General features: G+C 57.3%; 2 protein-coding genes across 2 annotated transcripts in view; both read right to left on the bottom strand.

Moving 5' to 3' along the window:
• LOC307088705 (disco-interacting protein 2 homolog C-like) overlaps positions 1 to 767 on the bottom strand; it is a gene marked incomplete at its 5' end in the record, with an annotated part of 46,993 nt that extends 46,226 nt beyond the window's left edge. Inside the window, one exon of the mRNA XM_079754657.1 lies at positions 689 to 767. Within this exon, the coding sequence (XP_079610783.1) occupies positions 689 to 767 (79 nt within the window). The remainder of the gene's footprint in view (positions 1 to 688) is intronic.
• Positions 768 to 2,547: 1,780 nt separating this feature from the next.
• LOC307088704 (uncharacterized protein) lies at positions 2,548 to 8,285 on the bottom strand (the record flags this gene model as incomplete). The annotated part of the gene is made up of 6 exons (XM_079754656.1): positions 2,548 to 2,604; positions 4,448 to 4,547; positions 6,724 to 6,869; positions 6,982 to 7,101; positions 7,424 to 7,478; positions 8,272 to 8,285. The coding sequence occupies 6 exons, from the start codon at positions 8,283 to 8,285 to the stop codon at positions 2,548 to 2,550; spliced, it is 492 nt and encodes a 163-aa protein (XP_079610782.1).
• Between the last annotated feature and the right edge of the window lie 13,311 nt (positions 8,286 to 21,596).

Raw genomic sequence — 21,596 nt, 5'->3', positions numbered from 1 at the left:
GCACGCGCAGTGCTGCCGAGCTCACGAGCTCACGGGCACATCAGACACGGCCAAGACTGCTCGCTTACTAGGTCACGCGCGGCGTTGCATCGCAATGCTATGATGACAGCGACGGTCCGCGGGACCGTGCGGGACCGTGCGGGACCCCCCACCCCCCTCCTCGCGCACAGGGGCGCCACGACGCTGGCCGGCAGCGCCCCGTCTCGCGCCTCGTCTCAAGGTCAAAGCACGGCTCGTTCTCGGATCGCGAGCCGAGGTAACCGGGCGCGTGCGGACGCCACCGCCACGCAGACAAAAGAGAGGCGGATAAATCCCACCACCGCGGCTTCCCGCTCTCCCTCCTTCATCCTTTCCCGGTTAAAAGAGTTGGACTGGCAAGGCCGGTCCCTGGCTGACAAACATCTGGATGGGAGGAGCAGGAGGAGGAGGAGGAGGGGGGAGGAGGAGGAGGAAGAGGAGGGGAGGGGAGGGGAGGGGAGGGGGGCGTTCAGTGGAGGGAGAGGAGGAAGAGTAAGGGGGCCGCAGGAATGAGCCATTAGATTCCGTTAGTGGTCTACACTCCCGATGCGAATGATGGTGATGGTGGAGGTGGTGGTGGTGGTGGAGGTGGTGTTGATGAGATAACGAGAGATAAGGGGAGATAACGGGGAGCAGCGCTCGCGCTCCGAAACGGATGAAAAGGTCTTACCCTCTGACAGCTCGAGCTCGAGCTCCGCCAGCCGGGCTCGCACCTCCAGCGGCACCGGCGACGCCTCGCGATCCGCCATTCGGTCCTCCCGTGGAAGAAAACACCTCCCGGTTTATCGTGCTGCTGCCGCTACCACCGCTACGCCGCTCCTCCTCCGCGCGACAGGGAGAGCTTTTCCGGCGGCCCCTCCTCGGCCGAGGCGCGTGCGAGGCGAACGAGGCGAACAAAGAGAAAATAAATCGGTATCTCCCGTTCAACGGCGGCCCGCCATGGCCCCGCGTAGCTCAGCACCCGTGGAAGAACCGCGAAGACCCCGCGTGACTCGGTCGGTACGCCTCGAGACCGTCGTTGCGGCGGCGGTGGTGATGATGATGATGATGATGATCAGACCCCAGCCAGCAGCTCCGTGTGTTTGCAGCTCTTGCTGCTGCTGCTGCTGATGTCACGTGACGCACCGCCGAGGCGGGGGAGACTGGGAGGGAGGGAGGAGGAGGGGTGAGGGGTGTGAAGGGGGGCAGTTTTAATCCCCACCGAGTGGGGGCGCCCCTCAACGTGGGAGAGTGGGGGAGATGGCCCGCTCGAGTCGTGGCATCTCGCGACAGCCGCACCTTTACGGTGGGTCACCGCACCCTACGGTGCACGCGCGCTGCGTCAACCGGCCGCCACCCGCTGCGGTCCTGGAAGGCGGTCCTCTGCGCCGCGGTGGTGGTCGAGGCTAAGTTGGTTTAATTGTCTGACGTATGCACGCTGGCTCGCCGCGGGCGGTCCTGCCACTGTCGAGACGAACGGTTGACGCCCGGCCAAGGCGTCCCTCTTCCCGGTTGACCCTACAGCCCAGACGCCCTCTGTCTGTCAACACGCTCCAGAGGCGTTGTAAACAACACACACTGCGTGGCGGAACTGTCGCTGCTGCGCTGGTGTATAAACCTAATGAGAATAGCTGTGGTGCACTGGCGTTTTGGGGTAGCGGGTTCAACAATCGGAACCAAATCAGGGTCAGTTGTTGAGGCGTTTGCCACATTAATAAGATCGCTTGCCTCGATTTGCTTTGATTGTCAATTAAAAAGGTAGCCTATGACTCGACCGCCACCTGCTGGATGGAAAGACAATGACACCTGCCACGATGCAGCTCAGCCTCGTTTTAGCCTCAAAGAAAATGGCATTTTATGCTGATAGTGAATCTTTTAATTTCCACTATTCAAATTGATTAACATATCACAAAACGAAGGGCCAATTCAATATAATTGGTGTTGAGGCTTTTGTCTTGCACAATTAGAATTGTTTTTTTTAGAAGAATATCACAATTAAAAACAAATTGTTCGCTGTTCCCACAACCAGTAATCATCTACAACAGACTATGAATTTTCTGTGTGGACTAAAATACTTTAATGTGCCAAAAATACATTCTTATAAAAAAGGTAAGCCAAACATAAACTTCAAAAGGCACATTTATTTTTTTCTTCAAATAATTTACATTTGTACAACAAAAAAGGTTTAACCTTAACCATGCCTGCTCTTTTTTTAAGTGCCATCTTCACATTTAAAAACTGAACATTTTTGCTTTTAAACAAAAACAATAATTACAATGAAAACAAACTTGAAAAAAAATTGAAAGGCAAATCCATCAAACTTCAAGTACTCGTGTACATTCAATAACTTTGAGCAGCCCCTCCCCCAAGAACACACCCACCTGTCCATAACCCCGCCCCTTAAAGGAACACACACACACTACCCCACTGTGGCTCCGCCCCTTATTCCACAGCGAGGCAGAGATAGTCTTCCCCTAACGACCGGTGAACACTCAGGGTTTCTTCAAAGTTCAGTTAAAAGTCACGGTGGAACTCCTCTCCCTGTGAAGGTCACGGTGGAACTCCTCTCCCTGTGAAGGTCACAGCTAGGCACGTGCGTCTCTGCACCTCAAAAACAAAATGGGTACCAAAGCCGTCACACACACACACACACACACACACACACGCGCAAACGAGGCTTGCTTTAACACACGGGCGTCAACATATTTACGAACGTTAAAACAAAATGAGAAAAAAAACGAAAAACAAGCTAGCTACAAAGAAACGCGGGGGTCGATGTACAGGCGCTGGAGCTCACTGGGGGGGTGGAGGGCAACACCTGGGCAGGTGTGTCGCCGCTCCGGGGTCCAACACTCCTGGAGGCCTCCAACGGAAACGGCCGGGAAACCGGGGGCCCTAGGCTCTAGTCGCTAGGCAACGCCAGTGATTGACATGGCCACGAGAGGACTGAAAACACTTTTCGGGAGAACGGAAATATATATATAATTTAAAAAAAAAGGAAATCACCATCTTATTATCTTCGGATTCAACTTGGCGTCGGCTAACCGTCCGACACGGAAGGAAACTCAATATGGACTCGGGAAAACGCCAGGGCATCTCGCAAACAGAGGCAGAAACAGAAAAAACACCTGGCTCCTAAAGAATCACTCTAAAACGGCAAACCTGGAAATAAAAATAACCCGAAAATGATGAAGGTCGAAACCCCCCTCCATGTTTTAATTCTTCAACCAATCAGAAAAGACGCATGTGGAGTCGTTAACCTTTGACCCCCTTCTAAGCCATCCCCAAACCTTAACCCGCGCTATAACCCCACCTCTCTCCTTAACCCCGCCCCCCCAAACCGTAACCTGAGCTGAAACCCAACCCCCCCTTTAACCCCCCCCCCCCCCCCCCTCTCTGAGCCGGGCAGCAGTGGACCGGAGGGGGGCCTCCGGGCGTCGGGCGTGGCCGGCGGTGGTGTGGCGTCCGCTACCACATCGTCCTCTCTGGTCACCGTGACAACAGCGCCGGCTCGGACGCCAGGGCGGGATACGCCGGGGCGGGGGCAGGGGGCGGCGAGGGCGTGGTCGGGCTCTCCTCCCCCGAGGAGGCGGGGTCTGAGGGCGGCAGCGACTGATTGGCCCGCGCCCTCTGGCAGATCTGGGCGTAGCTGAGCCTCTTGGGCTCCTGCACGGACAGACGGACAGACAGACGGACCGAGGACAGACAGACGGACCGAGGACAGACAGACGGATGAGGACAGTCACACTCGGGGGCCAGAGTCAGACTCGGGGGCCTATGAACAGGAACCGTGGTTCCTGTTCAGTGGGACCCCTTCTCCCTGTATGTTCTGTGGCCCCCTCTCATAAACATCTAAAGACTTCTCCCCAGGTGTCTGGCTAGCACTCTGCTGGACGTCCCTTTATGTCTGAACGCCCTGTTTCTGTGTTTTTGGTGCGCTACGTTTAATCCCACGCTCGAAGCTCTGTGACCTTTGTCGGTGAAGGGACGCTGTATAAACACACTTGAGCTCCTGGCGCTCCGAGATACTTCACATCCTACATCCTCACCCCCTCCCTCACCCCCTCCCTCCCTCCCTCCCTCCCTCCCTCCCTCCCTCCCCCGACAACTTTAACTCTACAGCCGTCATGGGCGCGTGACGTGTTTAGCCGGCAAATACACACTCTAGTGACTCTGCATCAACATCTCAACGTTTCTATCACAAGTCGTACATGGCTGTGTGAGTGGGGGGGGGAATGGCATACACTTGAGTCTATTGGCGTAACATAATCATAATCATTATCCTGCTTTGTTTTAGCCAGTCAACGATGGGACGACTGTACTTCCTTCTCTGGACTAATCTGTTGCGTCCTGGACGGTGTTAATCTAGATAGCTCCATGGGGAAGCAACTGGTTTAAAAAGGGATGAATCACAGTTATTATAATATAGTACCAGTGACAGAAGTCTCACCATGTTTGCTTCGTTGTCCTGGGGAGGAGGAGTCGATTTAGACTGGGAGAGCAACGGCATGGCCTGTTGGGACGTCCTTACAGCCTCAACCTTCACCTCCCTGGGGAGAGGGACAGAGGCGGAGAGACAGAGAGAGAGAAAGAGAGTGAGAGAGACAGACACAGAGAGAAGGAGACAGACACAGAGACGAAGAGACCGACAAATGGAGAGACGGACAGAGAGACACATACAGACAGAGATGGAGAGACAAAGAAACGGACGGAGACAGAGGGACAGAGACAGAGAGAGACAGAAGGGAAGGAGAGCAGGAGAGAGAGGTGGGGCTCCTCACGTAAACGTGCTGCATAGCAACCCGTCGGAGCTATATCCAGCACAGGTTAAGACTCTGAGAGCATTTTAATTGAGTCCATCTGCACGTCTCCACGTCTGCACGTCTGCGATCTCCCGGTTGCCAACTGGTGCGTGCCTTCAGTCTGTCGTGCAATCAAAGCGAGATACAGCCGTCGAGCGTGCCTCGTGTGCCAGCGATACCCGCAGTCGCCCTGGCAACAAGTGGGAACATTTCATTGTTTTGGTAACCTGTTTCGCCCCGATAGGTCTTTCCGAATTCAAACAACTGCGCAGGATTAAAGACAGCCGTGCCGCGGACAAAATCATGCGTCTGACAGCCCCCAGAAATAAATGCTGTTGGATCTGTAGAAACACACACTGTGTACCGGCACACCATGAGAGACGTTCAGAGCCTCGTTTCAAAGCATCATTCAGTCACTGACTTTGATAGACAGCGTTGTATGGCGAGACCGTTGCGTGTATTCATCAATACCACTCTCCGTACCATAAAATAAGAACGACCATGCGATGCAATAAGGAGAGGAGAGAAGGAGAGATTTTAAATAAATAATAATTTCTTGATATAAAATCAGACGGTCATTATATCAAAATAAGCCCAGACAGGGTGAACACAACAGCATGGTTAAATACTCTATCCTGATTGGTCAATAACAGACAAGGATAATGCTTCCATAACGGGACACAACTCCGCTGTTTAACTGCCAATGCGCTACAAACCCAGCCCATGAGCAGCGACGGTCCGAATGAACCATCGACAAGACGTTTCCTTGACAGCGCAAAAATACGCTCAAAAAAAGAGAATTTCATCGGCATAATCAGATAAAACAACAACAATGTGATGTATTGAAGTTACAATATCTGCCCATTGTGAGTTGCTGTGCTGTAGCTGAGCGGGATATAAACACTTTGGCGGTCCCGTCTGCCCCCATCCTACATTACGCTCCGATAACAGGTCTCCGGGGAGTAGTTGTACCTGAGCCCTGTCCCGGAGGTCCACTGGGAACACTGGGAAGGCCTCGCCGTTCTACAACACAGTGCTTAAAATAATGCATCACAAAAAAAAATAAAAAAATCGGGGCAGGCGTGACTGGAACACGATCAAACGCACCGGGCCCTCATCATCAGCCTCGTTCATCCTTATCTTTGAGCAGGAGGTGCCTCACTCTCCTCCTCCTCCTCCTCCTCCTCCTCCTCCTCCAGTACCCAGCCCCTAGCCAGGGAGATATTGATGTTCCTGGCATGAGATCCTGACCATCTGTATGAGCGTTATGGAAGGGGGAGAATGATATATGGGAGGTAATAAATAAATAAAGGAATAAGAGAGAGCAGGACGGGGCCTTTTTTCCCCGAAGCAGCCAGAAAACTCCCAAAGGCAACGACCGTCCACGCTCTCTGTACGCAACCGGCCGCGGATGGAACCGTGTTCTTTTCTGAAAGAGATGCGTGCCGTGTTAATGAAACACAGCCACCACACTGCTGTTGTTCTGGTAGTGGGTGTGTATTCAAGATGGTTGCGTGAGCATGTCCACCTGCACCACAGCACACCACCCCTGACAAAAACGATATCTCCCTCCGCGACCAGAAGCAGAAGCTCAGCATCAACAACGTTTGATATTAACACAGAGGACCTTTCCTCCGGGAACAGGAACAAGCCCTGTAGGATTTCCTGGCTGTGTTTGGCGTCTAAAGCCCCACATCTAGGAGAGCATCGCGAGAACATCACCCAGGCCAAACAACCACGCCTGTAGTGGCGGCTTTCCGTTTCCACGTGGCGGCTAAAGGCTAAAGTTCAATCAGGAAGACGAAGCTGCACCTTCTGGTTCTCCTCCCTCTATGTTGGGTTCTATATTCCCACGCGGGTCACCACAGGCCCCTCCCCTTCATCTCTCAGCCAATCAGGACCTCTCAGAAAAGCAGCTACTCACGGGTGCGGGGGGCTCTGCCAGGCGCTGGGTGGGGCGGGCGCCGTCCCCGGGGTCGGGTCCGAGGTGGGCTGGGGATCCACCTCCTCTGCTGCTGCTGTTGTTGTTGCCGTGGTTACCCCGGGACTGTCGTTCCTCACTGAGGGACCCTGAGATGCGCCAACAACGTGAGCCTCCCCAAATGGTTCTCCATCAATACGTATTCCCCTCCCCCCCCCCCCACCACCACCTCGTATCCCACGGAGCGACCGGCGGTCCTACCTTGCTGTTGCCGGCGGCGACAGGCGAGGCGTTGGAGGAGGGCAGCGGGGGGAAGCTGGTGGGTCCCAGCTCCAGGCTGGGGGAGGGGCGTCGGGGGACGGGCGAGGACACCGCGCCCTTCTGAGAGTACACACACGCACACACACACGCACACACACACGCGCACACACTTTGAAGTCAAGTGAGCGAGATTCCTAAATCCAAGCATTAATTACAAATTTTGATAAGCATCGGCTATCTTAACAGTAACTTAACTTAACAGTGCCTGGTAACAGTAGTGGCACACATTTATCTCAGTCAAACCTGTACACGTCAATTACAAAAACAGCAACAACAACAACAACAGCAGGACTTATTTATTGATTTTTCCCAGCAGCCTTCATGGCGCTGCTCTGCCCAAGATGGCCGCCAGCTCCGACAGTTGTTCCAGAGGGTTCCTTACCCTGCCGTACCCCGCGCGACGCTCCTCCCTCCGGCTCTGGCCGTAGTTCCCTCTCCTGCGCCGGGAAGAAAGAGACGGACCACACCTCAGCTCCTCACTCTGAATAGCATTCAACAGACTTCATAAAAGCCGTATATTTGTAGCATACATAGAGATAAACTGTCTTTATATCAAGATGTTTCGCCTTTAAAGAGTAGAAATGTGCAGGGAAATAGCTCCAGTGACTCTTTGGTTGGCACGGTTTACTAGAACTATACCAAAAAACAAACGGTAATAATTCGACCGTTTTATTCTTTTTACTTTATTAGCAGAGGTGTTAAACATGGTCTCTGTGTCCGCGCTGCCTGGTTTTCCTCAGAGAGCCTGATAAAGCCTGTCTCCTGGCCCCACCGTGAGAGAGGAGCCTCTCCGGGGGAAACTAGAGCAGCCGTTAAATGAATATTTAGCACTGCAGCGGCCGGCTGGGCTTTCATCTCCCTCACAGTGAGATCAGCGCTCCGCGGCTACAGCACCGACAGACTAACGCACAGCGACGACCTACAGGTGGTGGGGCGGATGGACAACACTGGGTGACTTGAAATACACACTCACCACAAGGATGAATGGACTGTATTTATACAGCGCTTTCCTAACCAGTGGCCACTCAGAGCGCTTTACAATATTGTCTGACATTCACCCATTCGTGCAGACGTTCAAACACCGACGGCGGTGTCAGCCAGGCAAGGCGACAGCCAGCTCGTCAGGAGCAGTCAGGGTGAGGCGTCTCGCTCAGGGACACCTCGACACTCGGCTAGGAGGAGCCGGGGACCGAACCGGCAACCTTCTGGTCACCAGCAAACCCGCTCTACCTCCTGAGCCACATGCCGCACAACAATCTGCACAATTTCAAAACTGTCTGCCAAAAATACAGACTCATAACTGGCATCGGCATAACAAACGGCCGAATGCTCAATAATAGGTCCTAAAAAGAACATTCCCACAGTGACTCATCCCGTCTGAGCACCACACTGATGTTGTTCTCTCTGATCCCGTGACGGATTTGGCTCTCTGGGAACAGGACCAGGAGACAGATTGCCAAGAGCGAGAGCGACGGGGAGCCAATCGAAGAAGCAGCAGCCGTCGAGTCCCCACAACGCAACATCTCCAACTCCAGCGCCTAATCTCGGCCCGACCGGATAAGCCGACTGAGGACGAAGCACCGTTGGGGGGGCGTGGAACCCATGTTCATTAGGGAGAGGGACGGGGGGCCACTTGATCAGCCTCACGTCCTTCCAAGCACACACACACACACACACACACACACACACACACACACACACACACACACACACACACACACACACACACAAACACTCTTTGTAGGGACCCCCCGGGGGGGCCGGACTTGTGGGGTCTCCTTACCGTCCGCGGTCTCCGTTGGGGGGGTCGTCAGGCCGGCCGCCCTCGCTGCGCCCGCGGCGGGCCCCGCCCCTTCCCTGTCTGCGGGCGCCTCGTCCCATTGGCCCCCTCTCCGAGTAGGCGGAGTCAGTCGGCTGGCCAGGCCCCCGCTCGTCGGAGCCCCGCCTCCGGCCACCCCTGTCAAGAGGGGGAGGAGGTGGTCGCTTAGCAACAAAGTCATGTGATAGCCCCCTCAGCCACCCCCACGCACGACGGAAACATCCGCTTTAAAAGTAGTCCACTTAACAGAAAGGTGGACGGCGTATTTCTCGCATTTACGTTGGACATGCTAAAATTAAATCCGGCCATAAGCCCCCAGATTAAAATGTAGTTTAGCAACTGCGCTGTCACTCTGGGGGGCGTGGGGGGGCTTAAAGTCTGAGTTCTATTTCAGGAAACGCTGTCGGGCATTACTCAGCGTGAATAGCAGTCTGGCCCGCGGTGGTAAATCTTCACATCGCCATTAGCCGATAAAAGAACAGGCCAGTGGTGACCCAGAAGAGGAGACGGCCAGAGATTAATTAATAATGATGCGGTCATATTAAAGACAATATGAGCGAAGGTGGAGGAGGAGGGAGAGAGGGGGAGGAGGAGGGAGGAAGCAGCAGGGCGAACCTCTGTCTGTATGGGTTGTGGTGTTTGAAGCTGGGAGAGACCGGGAAGCCGTCCAGGAAGCTGTTGATCAGTGGCGCCATCTGCTGGCGAGAGGGCAGACAGGGAATGAGATATTTGAAAGGACTGGCCACAGGGATAGACTGGCGTTTCTCATCATCTTCCCCCTGCTTATTTGGTGTCTATTGACTCTTCCTCTATAGTTAAAAAATAGTAGTTAAAAAAATAATAATTGTAAAAAATATCTATAAAAATAAAATGTATTTTTCTGATAAAAATAATGAGGAAAAAATAAAAGTTGAATAAAGAGAAAAATAAAATAGATAGAAAGGTAGATAAAGCAAAATCAAAGCGCATCTAATTCAGCTCCTCGTCATTCGTCTAGGGACAGATCTCGTTCCCTCACCAGGCCGGTGTCCTGGTAGCCCGTCATGGCCGTGGCCCACGCCTGATTGGTCAGGTCGTAGAGCTGCGTGACGGGCAGCTGGCCCGGGGCGGAGGCGGGCTGCGGGCCGTAGAAGCCGGCGAAGGCCTGCTGATTGGCCGAGGCGGCGGCGTCGGCGGGCCGGTAGCCGTTCTTGGGCACGTAGGACGTGACCGCCATGGTCTTAGCCTTGATCCGGGCCATGATGGGCTTCCCCTTGAACACCTTGACCTCCTCGCGGAGGTACTTGTACGCCTGATCGGAAGGGGGGGGGGGTACACACACACAACAGCATCAGTCACACTCGTCTGACGGCAGGGACGAGTTTCTCACCGTCGCTCGAGGGAGAAAGTCTGCACTTGTTTACAAGCAGGCAGGAGAACTAAGTCGGGGCTTATTTTTTGGCGTTTCTTGCGCCTCAAACATTTTGTAACTTCTCTGTGAAATGTAATCACTGCTGATGCTGGAAAATTTGAACACTGTGTGTGATAGTCTGGATATGAGCGCAGACGCGGTTTATTTTCGATTTGAACGGTGGATCTGAACTCTGCGATGGGATCCACTGGTCTGGTCTCAGGTCAGAGCTCGCCCTGCAGCGAGAGGTTTGAGGTCTGAGGAGAGAGGCGGGGTTTACCTGCTGGGCCTCGGCCTCCGTCTGGAAGGTGATGAACCAGTTGTCGTTCCTCACAAACTCACAGCTCAGGAACTTGGGCTGGTCGGCCCCAGCGAACAGGGCCTCCACCTCCTGGAAATACCATCAGATAAACACCATCAGATAAACACCACAGAGAAACACCGTCAGGACAGATAAACACTGTCAGGACTAGAGAGAAACACCGTCAGGACAAATAAACACTAAGGACCAGATAAAACCCCGGCAGGACAGATGAACACCGTCAGATAAACACCGTCAGCCCCAGAGACAAACCCGCCTGGTCCAAGACCATCTGTGGCTCACAACGTTTCATCCTTCAGTGTGTTGCACACGTTTTCAATGGCCTGTTGGATTGTCTAGAACAAGACTTGAAGACTGTGCGTGCCAGTTAACAGGAAGTGTGTGTCCGTACCTCGGGGGAAGTGGTGTCGGGGATCTCGCGCAGGATGACCACGCAGCGACACTGGCTGGGGCGTACCTTCTGTCCACAGGGGGCCAACTGCACCTGGGGCAGGGCTGAGGGAGGAGGGGGGAGAGAGGAGAGGGGAGGGGACGAGAGGAGAGAGGAGGAGGAGAATCCAAGAATATTAAAGTGTAGCCTATGGCAGTTCACGACCGAAGGGCATAATGATAAGAGGGTGTGCATTGTGTACTACAATCAGGTTTGGAGACGGCAGTTTTTGAAAGCAAAGTGGTGAGCTTGAATCTTCGACAATTCCTTTTTTCAATCTTCTTATTAACATTAGCATATCCTATCTCGTCAACTCAATTCGAAACCTCCCAAAAATGAGGTTTCTCTGCGCTCACATTTCAGGGTCTCCTCGATGAGGGTCTGGTCGGTGGTGACGGTCTTGATGAGGTCCAGGCTGGCCAGCGTGCTGATGGGCAGGTACTGGTCGCTGTCCATCTGGGACACCAGGTACAGGTCGTTGGCCAGGTACTCCCTGGGGACAGGTGGGAGACAACCGGCCAATCAGAGCACTGATCCCGCCTCCCCAACAGGAGACAGCCGGCCAATCAGAGCACTGATCCCGCCTCCCCATCAGGAGACAACCGGCCAATCAGAGCACTGATCCCGCCACTGAGGGCACTGATCCCGCCTCCCTCGCAGGAGACAGCCGGCCAATCAGAGCACTGATCCCGCCACTGAGGGCACTGATCCCGCCTCCCTCACTGGAGACAACCGGCCATTGAGAGCACTGATCCCGCCTCCCTCACAGGAGACAACCGGCCAATCGGAGCACCGATTCCGCCAATGACAGTTTGACCATAGAATTCTGCAAAACTTGGGAGTAAGCAACACCTACCGGGTCAGACAGGACTCCAGCAGGCACCGCAGCTGCTGCTTGACGTCGTCTGGAATCACAGAAGAGCTTTTAGTTTCAACTGAACAGTGTAAAACCATAAATCATGGGTCATCAGCTGAGGTCAGGACCCCCAGGGGAGCCGGCCTGATGGAACGGGAAGGGTCGGGTACCGGAGGCCGGGGCGCTGTCCGGCTCCCCGTTGACCGGGGGCGGGGGGGTCGTTGGGAGGGGCTGGTACTCCAGGATGCTGGGGTCCACCTCCGCCAGGCCCAGGTCCTCCATGCTGTAGGCCGCCTCGTACTCTGTGAACGGGAGGCCAGGGAGACAAGGTCAGAGGTCAGGGGTCAGGGGTCAGGGGAGCCGGCTCTACACCACAGGCCAGGGTAGAGCTAGAGCCACCAGATCCAGAATAATCTAGAGCTAGAGATACCAGATCTAGAACAGGCTAGAGCTAGAGGAACCAGATCCCAAACTATCCAGAGGTAGAGGAACCAGATCCATACCAATCTAGAGCTAGAGCAACCAGATCCCCGCCTGATCCAGAACAATCTAGAAGAACCAGATCCATAACAATCTAGAGCTAGAGGAACCAGGTCCAGAACAATCTAGAAGAACCAGATCCAGAACAATCTAGAGCTAGAGGACCAGATACAGAAAATACAGAGCTAGAGGAACCAGGTCCAGAACAATCTAGAGCTAGAGAGACCAGATCCACACCTTAGAAAAGACTCGGGCTAGAGAAAACAGATCTAGACTACAAACGGCGTTCAATAAAAACACAATCTCGGAACGCTTTTGACGACGAAACAACTGCATACAAAAAAGGGCAACAGTGAGAAATCCTGCAGGCATCGCCCTTCTCCAAATGGCTACTATACATATAGACGGGAGACTACCAAACACATCCACCATCACCTACCCTCAGGGCGGAGGAGGCCGTCGGCGTGGTCCAGCCAGGACATCTGGTCCTGGGGGAAGCCGGGGTCGGGGTCGGCCAGGCCGAAGGTCTGGTCCATCCACACCTCTGCGTTGGGGTTCAGTCCGGCGGCGAGCTCCTGGATCGCCAGACAACAGGGGCCGTCTGGGGGGTTAATGTGGAGGAACGTCTGGTCTCCAGAAGGAGATGAACTCTTTGGTATTTTGCGGCGTTCACTTTATTCTGAAAGCACTCTGTCGAGTGCTTTCAGAATAAAGTGAACGCCGCAAAATACAAAGTTCATCTCTTTCTGGGTCCTCCTTCATCGCCTCCTGAGAGCACTCGTTTGAATGCTTTCAGAATAAAGTTAATGCCGCAAAATACCAAATGAAAACTCGGTAATGGTGGATGAATGAAAATGTTTCATCATACGTCACCGTCTGTTTAGACTGAAAACAATTCTAGAATACAGAGTCAGTTTTGCACCAAACAGAATAATTCATAGGCTATAAATAAAACTATAAATGTCACGGGATTCTCTTCATGTCGGATCTGTTCAGTCTGGGACCCGATTCAAGTGAAACAAAATAACTCCTAAAAACGTGGAGACTCCAAGACACACAACAACAAATCATAAACACCTCACCGCATCTCAAGTTATGACACACAACCTTTTCCTACTGCGGCAGCCAAACTCAGCTCACCCTTTAATAAGACGCCAAAACAGACACCTACGTTTACATTTAGCAGACCCTTTTACCCAAAGCGACTTACAATGAGTACATTTGTCAGAAGAAAGTGAAACAACAATATATCGCTGTCGGTACAGTAAGGACGTTGATAGAACCAAGTGCCAAGCACTAACAATCGCTAGGTTAGCCCATTCCCCGTATACAACAAAGACAGCTAGGATAAGACGCTACATGATGCCAAGTACTATTTTGAAATGCCAGGAGGTACAACTTAAAATAAGTGCGTAACAGGGACGGGGAGGCTAGTTTTATGAGTCTAGGTGAACTCTGATCAAGTGAGTGACACCTAGAAACACACACATGCCAAACTCAAACACACACATGCCAAACTCAAACACACACACATACGAACATCCTAAACTGAAACACACACATCCAAAACTCACACACACACACACACATCCCAAACTCTCACACACACACACAAACACACAAAACACACCACACAGACTTACGGGCGGGGGGTACTGTGTGTGCCAGTCCCAGACGCAGGAGCCCTGGGGCATCAGGGTGCTGTAGGGGAACGCCCCCAGCAGGGCCATGGAGGGCTGCAGCTCCGTCACCGCCACGGGGACGAGCTCCGGCTCGCCGCCGCCGGGCCCGCCCGCCCCGCGGTCCCCGTCGGCCGCGCCCGAGGCCCACCCCCCCCCGGGGCCCAGCTTCAGCCAGGGGTCCGGGTAGAGGAGGGGCCTCCCGGCGTTCAGGGGGGAGGAGGGGTCGGCGTCCTCCGCCAGCAGCACCGACACCATCTCCCTCATGCCCCCCTCCGCCTCCGCGTCCTCCCCGCTACCAGGGAAACCCCGCGCCGCCGCCGCGGGCAGGAAGTGGATCTCGTAGGACGGCGTGGAGGCGTAGGCGTCGACCTGCGTCGGGTCCACCTGCAGCAGGAGGGCCTCGTCCTCCGGGGCCGGGAAGGCGTCGTCGTGGCGGCGGAAGGCGTTTCCGTCGCCGTCGCCGCCGCCGTCGCCCTGGGCGACGCAGAAGCGGTGCTCCGCCGCCATGTCCAGGAAGCCCGAGTCGGGGGGGGTCTCGGAGAACCCAGGCTCCGCCTCCTGGCCGTACGGCCCCGCGGGCCCCTCCCCGCCGCTGCTCTCCGACGGGGCGCTGCGGCGCGGCGTGAAGACGAACGCCTCGGCCGTCATGAGGGTCACGGGGGCGCTCTCGGCCTCGGGGGGCCCCTCCGGGGTCTGGGGCCCCTGAGGGAGCACCTCCTCCGCCCCCCCGGGTCGGGGTCCGGGGTCTGGGACACACACCGGACCCCCGGTGGAGCCGGCGGCGGCGGCGGCAGGGGCCGCCGGCTCCACCTCCGTCCTCTCCTGCTCCTTCAGGCCCGGCTCCTGATGCTCCGCCCCCGTGGGGGTCAGCTGACCTCTGGCTCCGCCCTCGGACGGCTCGACGTCCGTCTTCAAGCCCGGACCGGCGTCCACCACTCCCACCGCCGCGTAGGGGGCGGGGCATACAGGAGGTGAGACAGAAGAGGGCGGGGCTTCAGCGTCGCCATCGACGACGGCCATCGGACGGAGGGGCCGGGCGTCCGAGGGGGCCGTCGTATCGGGGGGTGCGGCGGGGGACCCGTCTCTCGCGTGACCTTCGAGGGCCTCACGCTCCTCAGGCCACGCCTCTCCCTTCCCGCCGTCTTCCTCCCACGGCGATGTGGATTCGGCGTTCCCGCACGGGGCCGGCCGGGTCGGATCCGGAACGCCGGCCTTCTCGGGAACCTCCCGTCGGGTTTCCGGCGCCGGTTCCCCGACGGCTTCCTCTTCGTCATCGGCGGCGGTCTCTCCGACCAGCCGTCCGTCCATCTCGTCGGGCTCCCAGAGCCCCGCGGCGACCTCCGCCGACCCGGGCAGCGGACCCCCGACCTCGTCCCCGTCCAGGGAGCCCATCCCGTCGGCGGAGCCCGAGCCGACGCTGGGCTGGGGCGGGGCCGGGTGGTCCCGGGACATCGGCGAGGGGCCCGCGGAGGTGAGGCGCGAGGTCGCCGCGGCGACGGGGAGCGAGGACGCCGCCGAGGCGGACGTGGACGCGGACGACACCTCGGCCAGGGTGGTCTCAGGGCTGTCGTCGATGTCGTCGTCGTCGTCGTCGTCTCCGTGGCGACCACCGAGGGGGCTGACGGAGACGGCCTGGTTGGTCTGAGGCGAGCCGCGCCCCTCTTCCTCCTCCTCCTCCTCCTGCTCCTCCTCTTCCTTCACCCCCTCCTGCTCCTCCTCCTCTTGAGGAGCAGTGGGGGGCTTCGGGGGCTCTTCCTCGTCGGCGTCGCTCTCGGCGTCCGAGGACGGGGCGGAGCGGTCCGAGCTGTCGGGGGTCGGGGAGGCGGGCCTATCCTGCCGCTCCCGGCGCTGGACCGGCGTTCCGTCTGAAGGACTGGAAGCTTCCGGGGTCACCGCGCTCTCGTACGAAGGCTCCTCACACACACGCACCTCTTCCTCCTCCGCCAACACACACTCCTCCTCCGCCAACACACACTCCTCCTCCGCCAACACACACTCCTTCTCCGCCTTCACACACTCGCCGTGGTCGTCGGCGCGCGGCCGTTGCCCCCGGGAACGGGGGGAATGCGGGGGCACCGCGACCTCCAGGATGTCCGGCGTGTCCTCGGCCCGCTCCTTCGCCGCCTCCTCCTCCTCCTCCTCCTCCTCCTCCTCCTCCGACCCGGTCGACGGGGGCTTGGGGTCCAGGGGGCCGCCGACGCCGCGGAGGCCGCTGGAGGTGGGCAGCAGGTCCGGCAGGGGGTCTCCGACCTGCGGGGAGACAACAGGCGGGGGTGAGACGGGGCCCTGCGGGGTCGAGGGTACAGTGACAACAGGGGGGGGGGCGGTGTGAGGGCCGAGCCGGGCGGGGGGCCGGGGGTCCGCCCCGGGCGCGGCGGCGCGTGCCTTTATGTCCTCGTCTATTTTGGCCGCGGACTCCGCGGCGTGCGGCTCCACGGGCCCGGCTATGTTGGGCGGGGCAGCTGTCCTCCCGCCAGCTGCCTGGGGCCCGGGGCCCCGCGGGCCCTCGGCCTCGTGGCCCAGGTCCTCGGCGCTGATGGAGCAGATGCTGTAGAAGCTCTGCGTCCGCGCCACGAAGCCCTGCCCCAGCGTCGCCGTGACGATGCACTCCTCCTCCTCCTCCTCGTCCTCTTCCTCCTCGGGGGCGGGCCGCTTCTCCCGCCAGGCGGCGACCAGCGGCGGCAGCGGAGTGGCCTCCGACACCCCGGGGTCCGCCGGGGGCCAGCCCCCGGGCGCCCGCTGCCCTCCTCCGGGGCCCTCGGGGAGTCGCCTGAACCAGGACGCCCTCACGGCCGCGTTGTCTTTCACCTTCTGCTGCTTGAGGGGGGGCGGGGCCTGGGCCGGGGGCCCGACGCGGGGCCCGGTCCCGTCCTTGTCGGCGTGCGCGGGGGCCCGCTGCCGGCCCTGCTCCGGCCCCCCAGCGGTGAGTACCTCCAGCACGGCGGGGCCGCCGACACCACGGGCCGGCTTCCCGAGGGTCCCTCTCAGCGGTGGGCCCTTCTCCTGCTCCTGCTCCCTGGGGCCCTTCCCTCCCCCCGGGGGCCTCTTCTCCCCGGCGTGGCTCTGCTCCGAGGCCAGGCACACGTGCTGGGCCAGGGCCGAGCAGGGGGCCCGGTCGCGCTCCGTCACGGGGGTCAGGCCGCCGGGCCGCGGGGCCGACAGCAGCCCGGTGCGCTCGCCGCTCCGGGGCCCGGGCAGCAGCTCCTTGCTGAAGCAGCAGCCCATGCTGCTCTGGTGGGGGGTCCTGTCTGGGGTGGTCCTCGCAGTGGGGGTCCTGTGTGAGGAGGGGTGGGGGTGCGACCGGAACCGGCACCGCGCTCGACACCGACGTTAACGCTGGGCGACTACGCGCTGGCTACGGGACGTCCTGGGGCAGCGTGGCTCGGCTGCTCTCGGCCGTACGCAGCGTGGAGAGAAAATGAATGCCGGCTCTACGCCTCCCTCCCCCCCCCCCCCCCCCCCCCCCCGGGGCCAGGGAGAGAGAGCCCCCTCCCCTGCCCCAGAATAGACCCTGGGAGGGGACTCACATGGCCCTGCCACTCAACCGCCTGCCGCGCGCGCGGGCGTGGGTGGCCATGTGTGTTTGTGTCTATGTGTGTGTTTTGCCGTGTGTGTGTGTGTGTGTGTGTGTGTGTGGCCATGAGGCCGTGTGTATGTGCGGCCATGTGTTTTTGTGTGTGTGTCTTTGTCCGTGGCAATGTGGCTGTGTGCGTGTGCATGTGTGTGTGTGTGTGTGTGTGTGTGTGTCCAAGTTTGGCAAGAGCACTTTATGTGCGGGTCAGCATGTGGCATCTGCCGTCCACCAATCAGCAGCCCTGATGCTGCCGTCTGCAGACTCCGCCCCCTTACTGGCATGCGTGACACCCTACCCCGAACCGTTCCTCCCCCCGTACGGACAGCTTTCCCTTACATTAGTTCTGCTACAGTCACTTCCATTACTCTCGCTCTCTCTCTCTCCATGTCTCTCTCTCTCTCTCTCTCTTTCCCTCTCCCTCTCTCTCTCTCCCCCCGCCTTCTTTATTAAACTCCCTCCCTCCTCTATTGCTAAACCCCCCTCTTCTATCTCTCTCCCCTCCCTCTCTGTCTGTCTGTTTCTCCCCTCCCTCTCTCTCTGTCTCTCTCCCCTTCCTCTGTCTCTCTCCCCTCCCTCTCTGTCTGTCTCTATCCCCTCCCCCTCTGTCTGTCTCTCTCCCCTCCCCCTCTGTCGGTCTCTCTCCCCTCCCTCTCTGTCTGTCTCTCTCGCTGTCTGTCTCTCTCCCCTCCCTGTCTCTGTCCCCTCCCCCTCTGTCTGTCTCTCTCCCTGTCTGTCTCTCTCCCCTCCCTCTCTGTCTGTCTGTCTGTCTATCTCCCCTCCCCCTCTGTCTGTCTCTCTCCCCTCCCCCTCTGTCTGTCTCTCTCCCCTCCCCCTCTGTCTGTCTGTCTCTCTGTGTGTCTCTCTCTCTCGCTCTCTCTCTACCCCCCCACCTTCTTTATTAAAGCCCCTGCCTCCTCTATTGCGAAACGCCCCTCTTCTATCTCTCTCCACTCCCTCTCTGTCTGTCTCTCTCCCCTCCCTCTGTCTGTCTCTCTCCCCTCCCTCTCTGTCTGTCTCTCTCCCCTCCCTCTCTGTCTATCTCTCTCCCCTCCTTCTCTGTCTATCTCTCTCCCCTCCCTCTCTGTCTGTCTCTATCCCCTCCCCCTCTGTCTGTCTCTCTCCCCTCCCCTCTGTCTGTCTCTCTCCCCTCCCCCTCTGTCTGTCTGTCTGTCTCTCTGTGTCTCTCTCTCTCTCTCTCTCTCTCTCTCTCTCGCTCTCTCTCTCTCTGTCTCCCTCCCCTCCCTCTCTGTCTGTCTCTCTCCCCTCCCTCTCTGTCTGTCTCTCCCCTCCCTCTCTCTCTGTCTGTCTGTCTGTCTCTCTCCCCTCCCTCTCTCTCTGTCTGTCTCTCCCCTCCCTCTCTCTCTGTCTGTCTCTCTCTCTCCCCTCACTCTCTCCCCTCCCTCTCTCTGTCTCTGTCTCTCTCCCCTCCCCCTCTGTCTGTCTCTCTCCCCTCCCTCTCTGTCTGTCTCTCTCCCCTCCCTCCCTGTCTGTCTCTCTCCCCTCCCTGTCTCTCTCCCCTCCCTCTCTGTCTGTCTCTCTCACTGTCTGTCTCTCTCCCCTCCCTCTCTGTCTGTCTGTCTCTCTCCCTGTCTGTCTCTCTCCCCTTCCTCTCTGTCTGTCTCTCTCCCCTCCCTCTCTGTCTGTCTCTCTCACTGTCTGTCTCTCTCCCCTCCCTCTCTGTCTGTCTGTCTCTCTCCCTGTCTGTCTCTCTCCCCTTCCTCTCTGTCTGTCTCTCTCCCCTCCCTGTCTCTCTCCCCTCCCCCTCTGTCTGTCTCTCTCCCCTCCCTCTGTCTGTCTCCCTCCCCTCCCTCTCTGTCTGTCTGTCTGTCTCTCTCCCTGTCTGTCTCCCTCCCCTCCCTCTCTGTCTCTCTCCCCTCCCTCTTTGTCTGTCTGTCTCTCTCCCTGTCTGTCTCTCTCCCCTCTCTCTCTCTCTGTGTCTCTCCGTGTCTGTGTCTACATCAGGCATGCCTAAACAGTGAGTCTAACCACTACACTGGGCCACTGGACACCACCCCCCACCCCACCCAAACCACACATCCCCTGACACTCACAAAGGCCTTGAATGCGTGTGCGTGTCAGACATTTCAAGCACTCGCAGCAAAGTCGAGGGGCCAATGGGATTGAGTCCCTCCCCCTCAGAGCGGTCAACCCAAGGGGTTCAGGGGTTAATCCCGGTCCAGTCCCGCGGTCATCTCTCCCCCCCTACACCTCGTTCAGGACCAAAGGGGTCGCCACGACGAGCCCCCTCCCTCGGCTGACACCGTCGCTACGCTTTGAGCGTTGAATCTGAGCAACATGGGGGCTCCCACAGAGACAACGACGCTAAGGGTCCCACCGCGGGCGGGCGGGCGGTTAGCCTTACCTGGAGGTAGTGCTCTGGTCGCTGAGGGGAGTGGGACTGCAGGTCGCTGGGGGCCAGCGGGCGGCGCTCTGACGTCATTGGGCGGTCTGAGGCGGGGGGGGCTCCTCCTCCGACGACGACGACGACTCCACGGGTTGACTGACAGGTGAAGGGACGAAGGGCAAACTCCAGGGAGAGAGACGAGAGCTGGGGGGGGGGGAAGAGAGAGATGCGAGCATAAAGACCTCGAAAATAAATCAACGTACATTTACCTAGCCGGTCATCATGAAGATCGACATTCAATTAGTCCAGCCTTTAGCCCTGACATAGGACCGTCATCAACCTGAGAGCCCAACCAGCTGACGCATAAACGGCACACCAGACTTCACGGTTTTTTTTGTTGTTGGACGAGTTGCATGTCGTAACGCAAGGCCTCGTTAGACAGAGTGTAGGCCTAAACACACCAGGCCCCGAACCCAGCGCCAAGTAGGCGACGAGGCGTTTAACCCCGGCCCATGCACTACGCAGTTAAACGTAATTTGCATGCTTTGCATTTTTCCAACGCACGGTTTTGACTGTTATCAACACGCTGTTATCAACACGCTTGTTCAGTCGCACTGTGCGCCTTCTTTCCACTTCAACACACGTCTAGCCCAACTTTATGCTAACGTTAGGTCTGTAACCCATCAACGCCACGACGGCCTGCAGACGCACCACAACACACGGCCAGTTCGTTGGGGGTGCGGAGAGAAGGTGTTTCAGGCCAACGATCGAGCCTAATTACTGAGTCTGACGTTAGTTTGAAAATGCTTCCCTGTTACAGGGTAAAGTCAAATGAATTTTAAACCTCGTAATTAAGAATCGCAGCAGATGTCATGAGGAGCAGATCGGGAGCAGATCGGGACCAGTGGAGTCAAGTGCGTTTAAACAGGGAGGGTTGGGAAGTCAACGAGACCCAGCGCCGAGAAAAAGTTAAACTGTGATGACGGTACTGTTATGTTTCCTAACACACGACCATGTTAAAGAAACCTCCGGTAACACAGTCTAACCCAACCCGGACTAAATGCGCGTTACCTCAAGCAGCAGCTTTCAGACCAGCCAACACGACGGGGGGTTAACATTGAACTAAAGTTAATGCAGGTGTCAATACCAACCACCGACCTCAACTAAAACCTCTGCAGGGCACAGAGACGAGTCGCAGAAACAAACAAACAACCGCCCCACGACGCGGTGCGGAAGCGCCTCGAAAAACAACGCAGGTACTCAACGACAACGTTAACTTTGACGCGCCTGTTGCCATAATAATAATAATGCGGTTAAACGACATGGCAACGTGGTAACGGTGGTTCCATATGGCACCTGCAGGCTGATAGAGCCTTGTTTTGGGACAAAAGTTACTGTCAACTCTTGAAAGGGGGGGTAGTCGATGATCCAAGGTGTATTAGGAGAACTTACCTGCGGGTTGTCGTGTGTTTTAATGTCGGTTTTTCCTGAGATCCGCGGAGCGCGAAGACCTGCGTCTTTAGTCTGCGCCGCTTCAGGTCGCATCTGAAGGCGTGTGTGTGTGTGTCAACAACATGCGTGTGTGGTGTTGCCATGGGGACTGCGTAATAAACCACAGGTGACCCTTGGCTTGTTTTTTTTTATTACACAATCAAAAT

Source organism: Pollachius pollachius (genome assembly GCF_949987615.1).
Source record: "Pollachius pollachius genome assembly, chromosome: 17".
Classification (NCBI taxonomy): Eukaryota; Metazoa; Chordata; class Actinopteri; order Gadiformes; family Gadidae; genus Pollachius; species Pollachius pollachius.
Note: the sequence above shows the minus strand (reverse complement) of the source record. Positions and strands in the feature narration are given on the sequence as shown.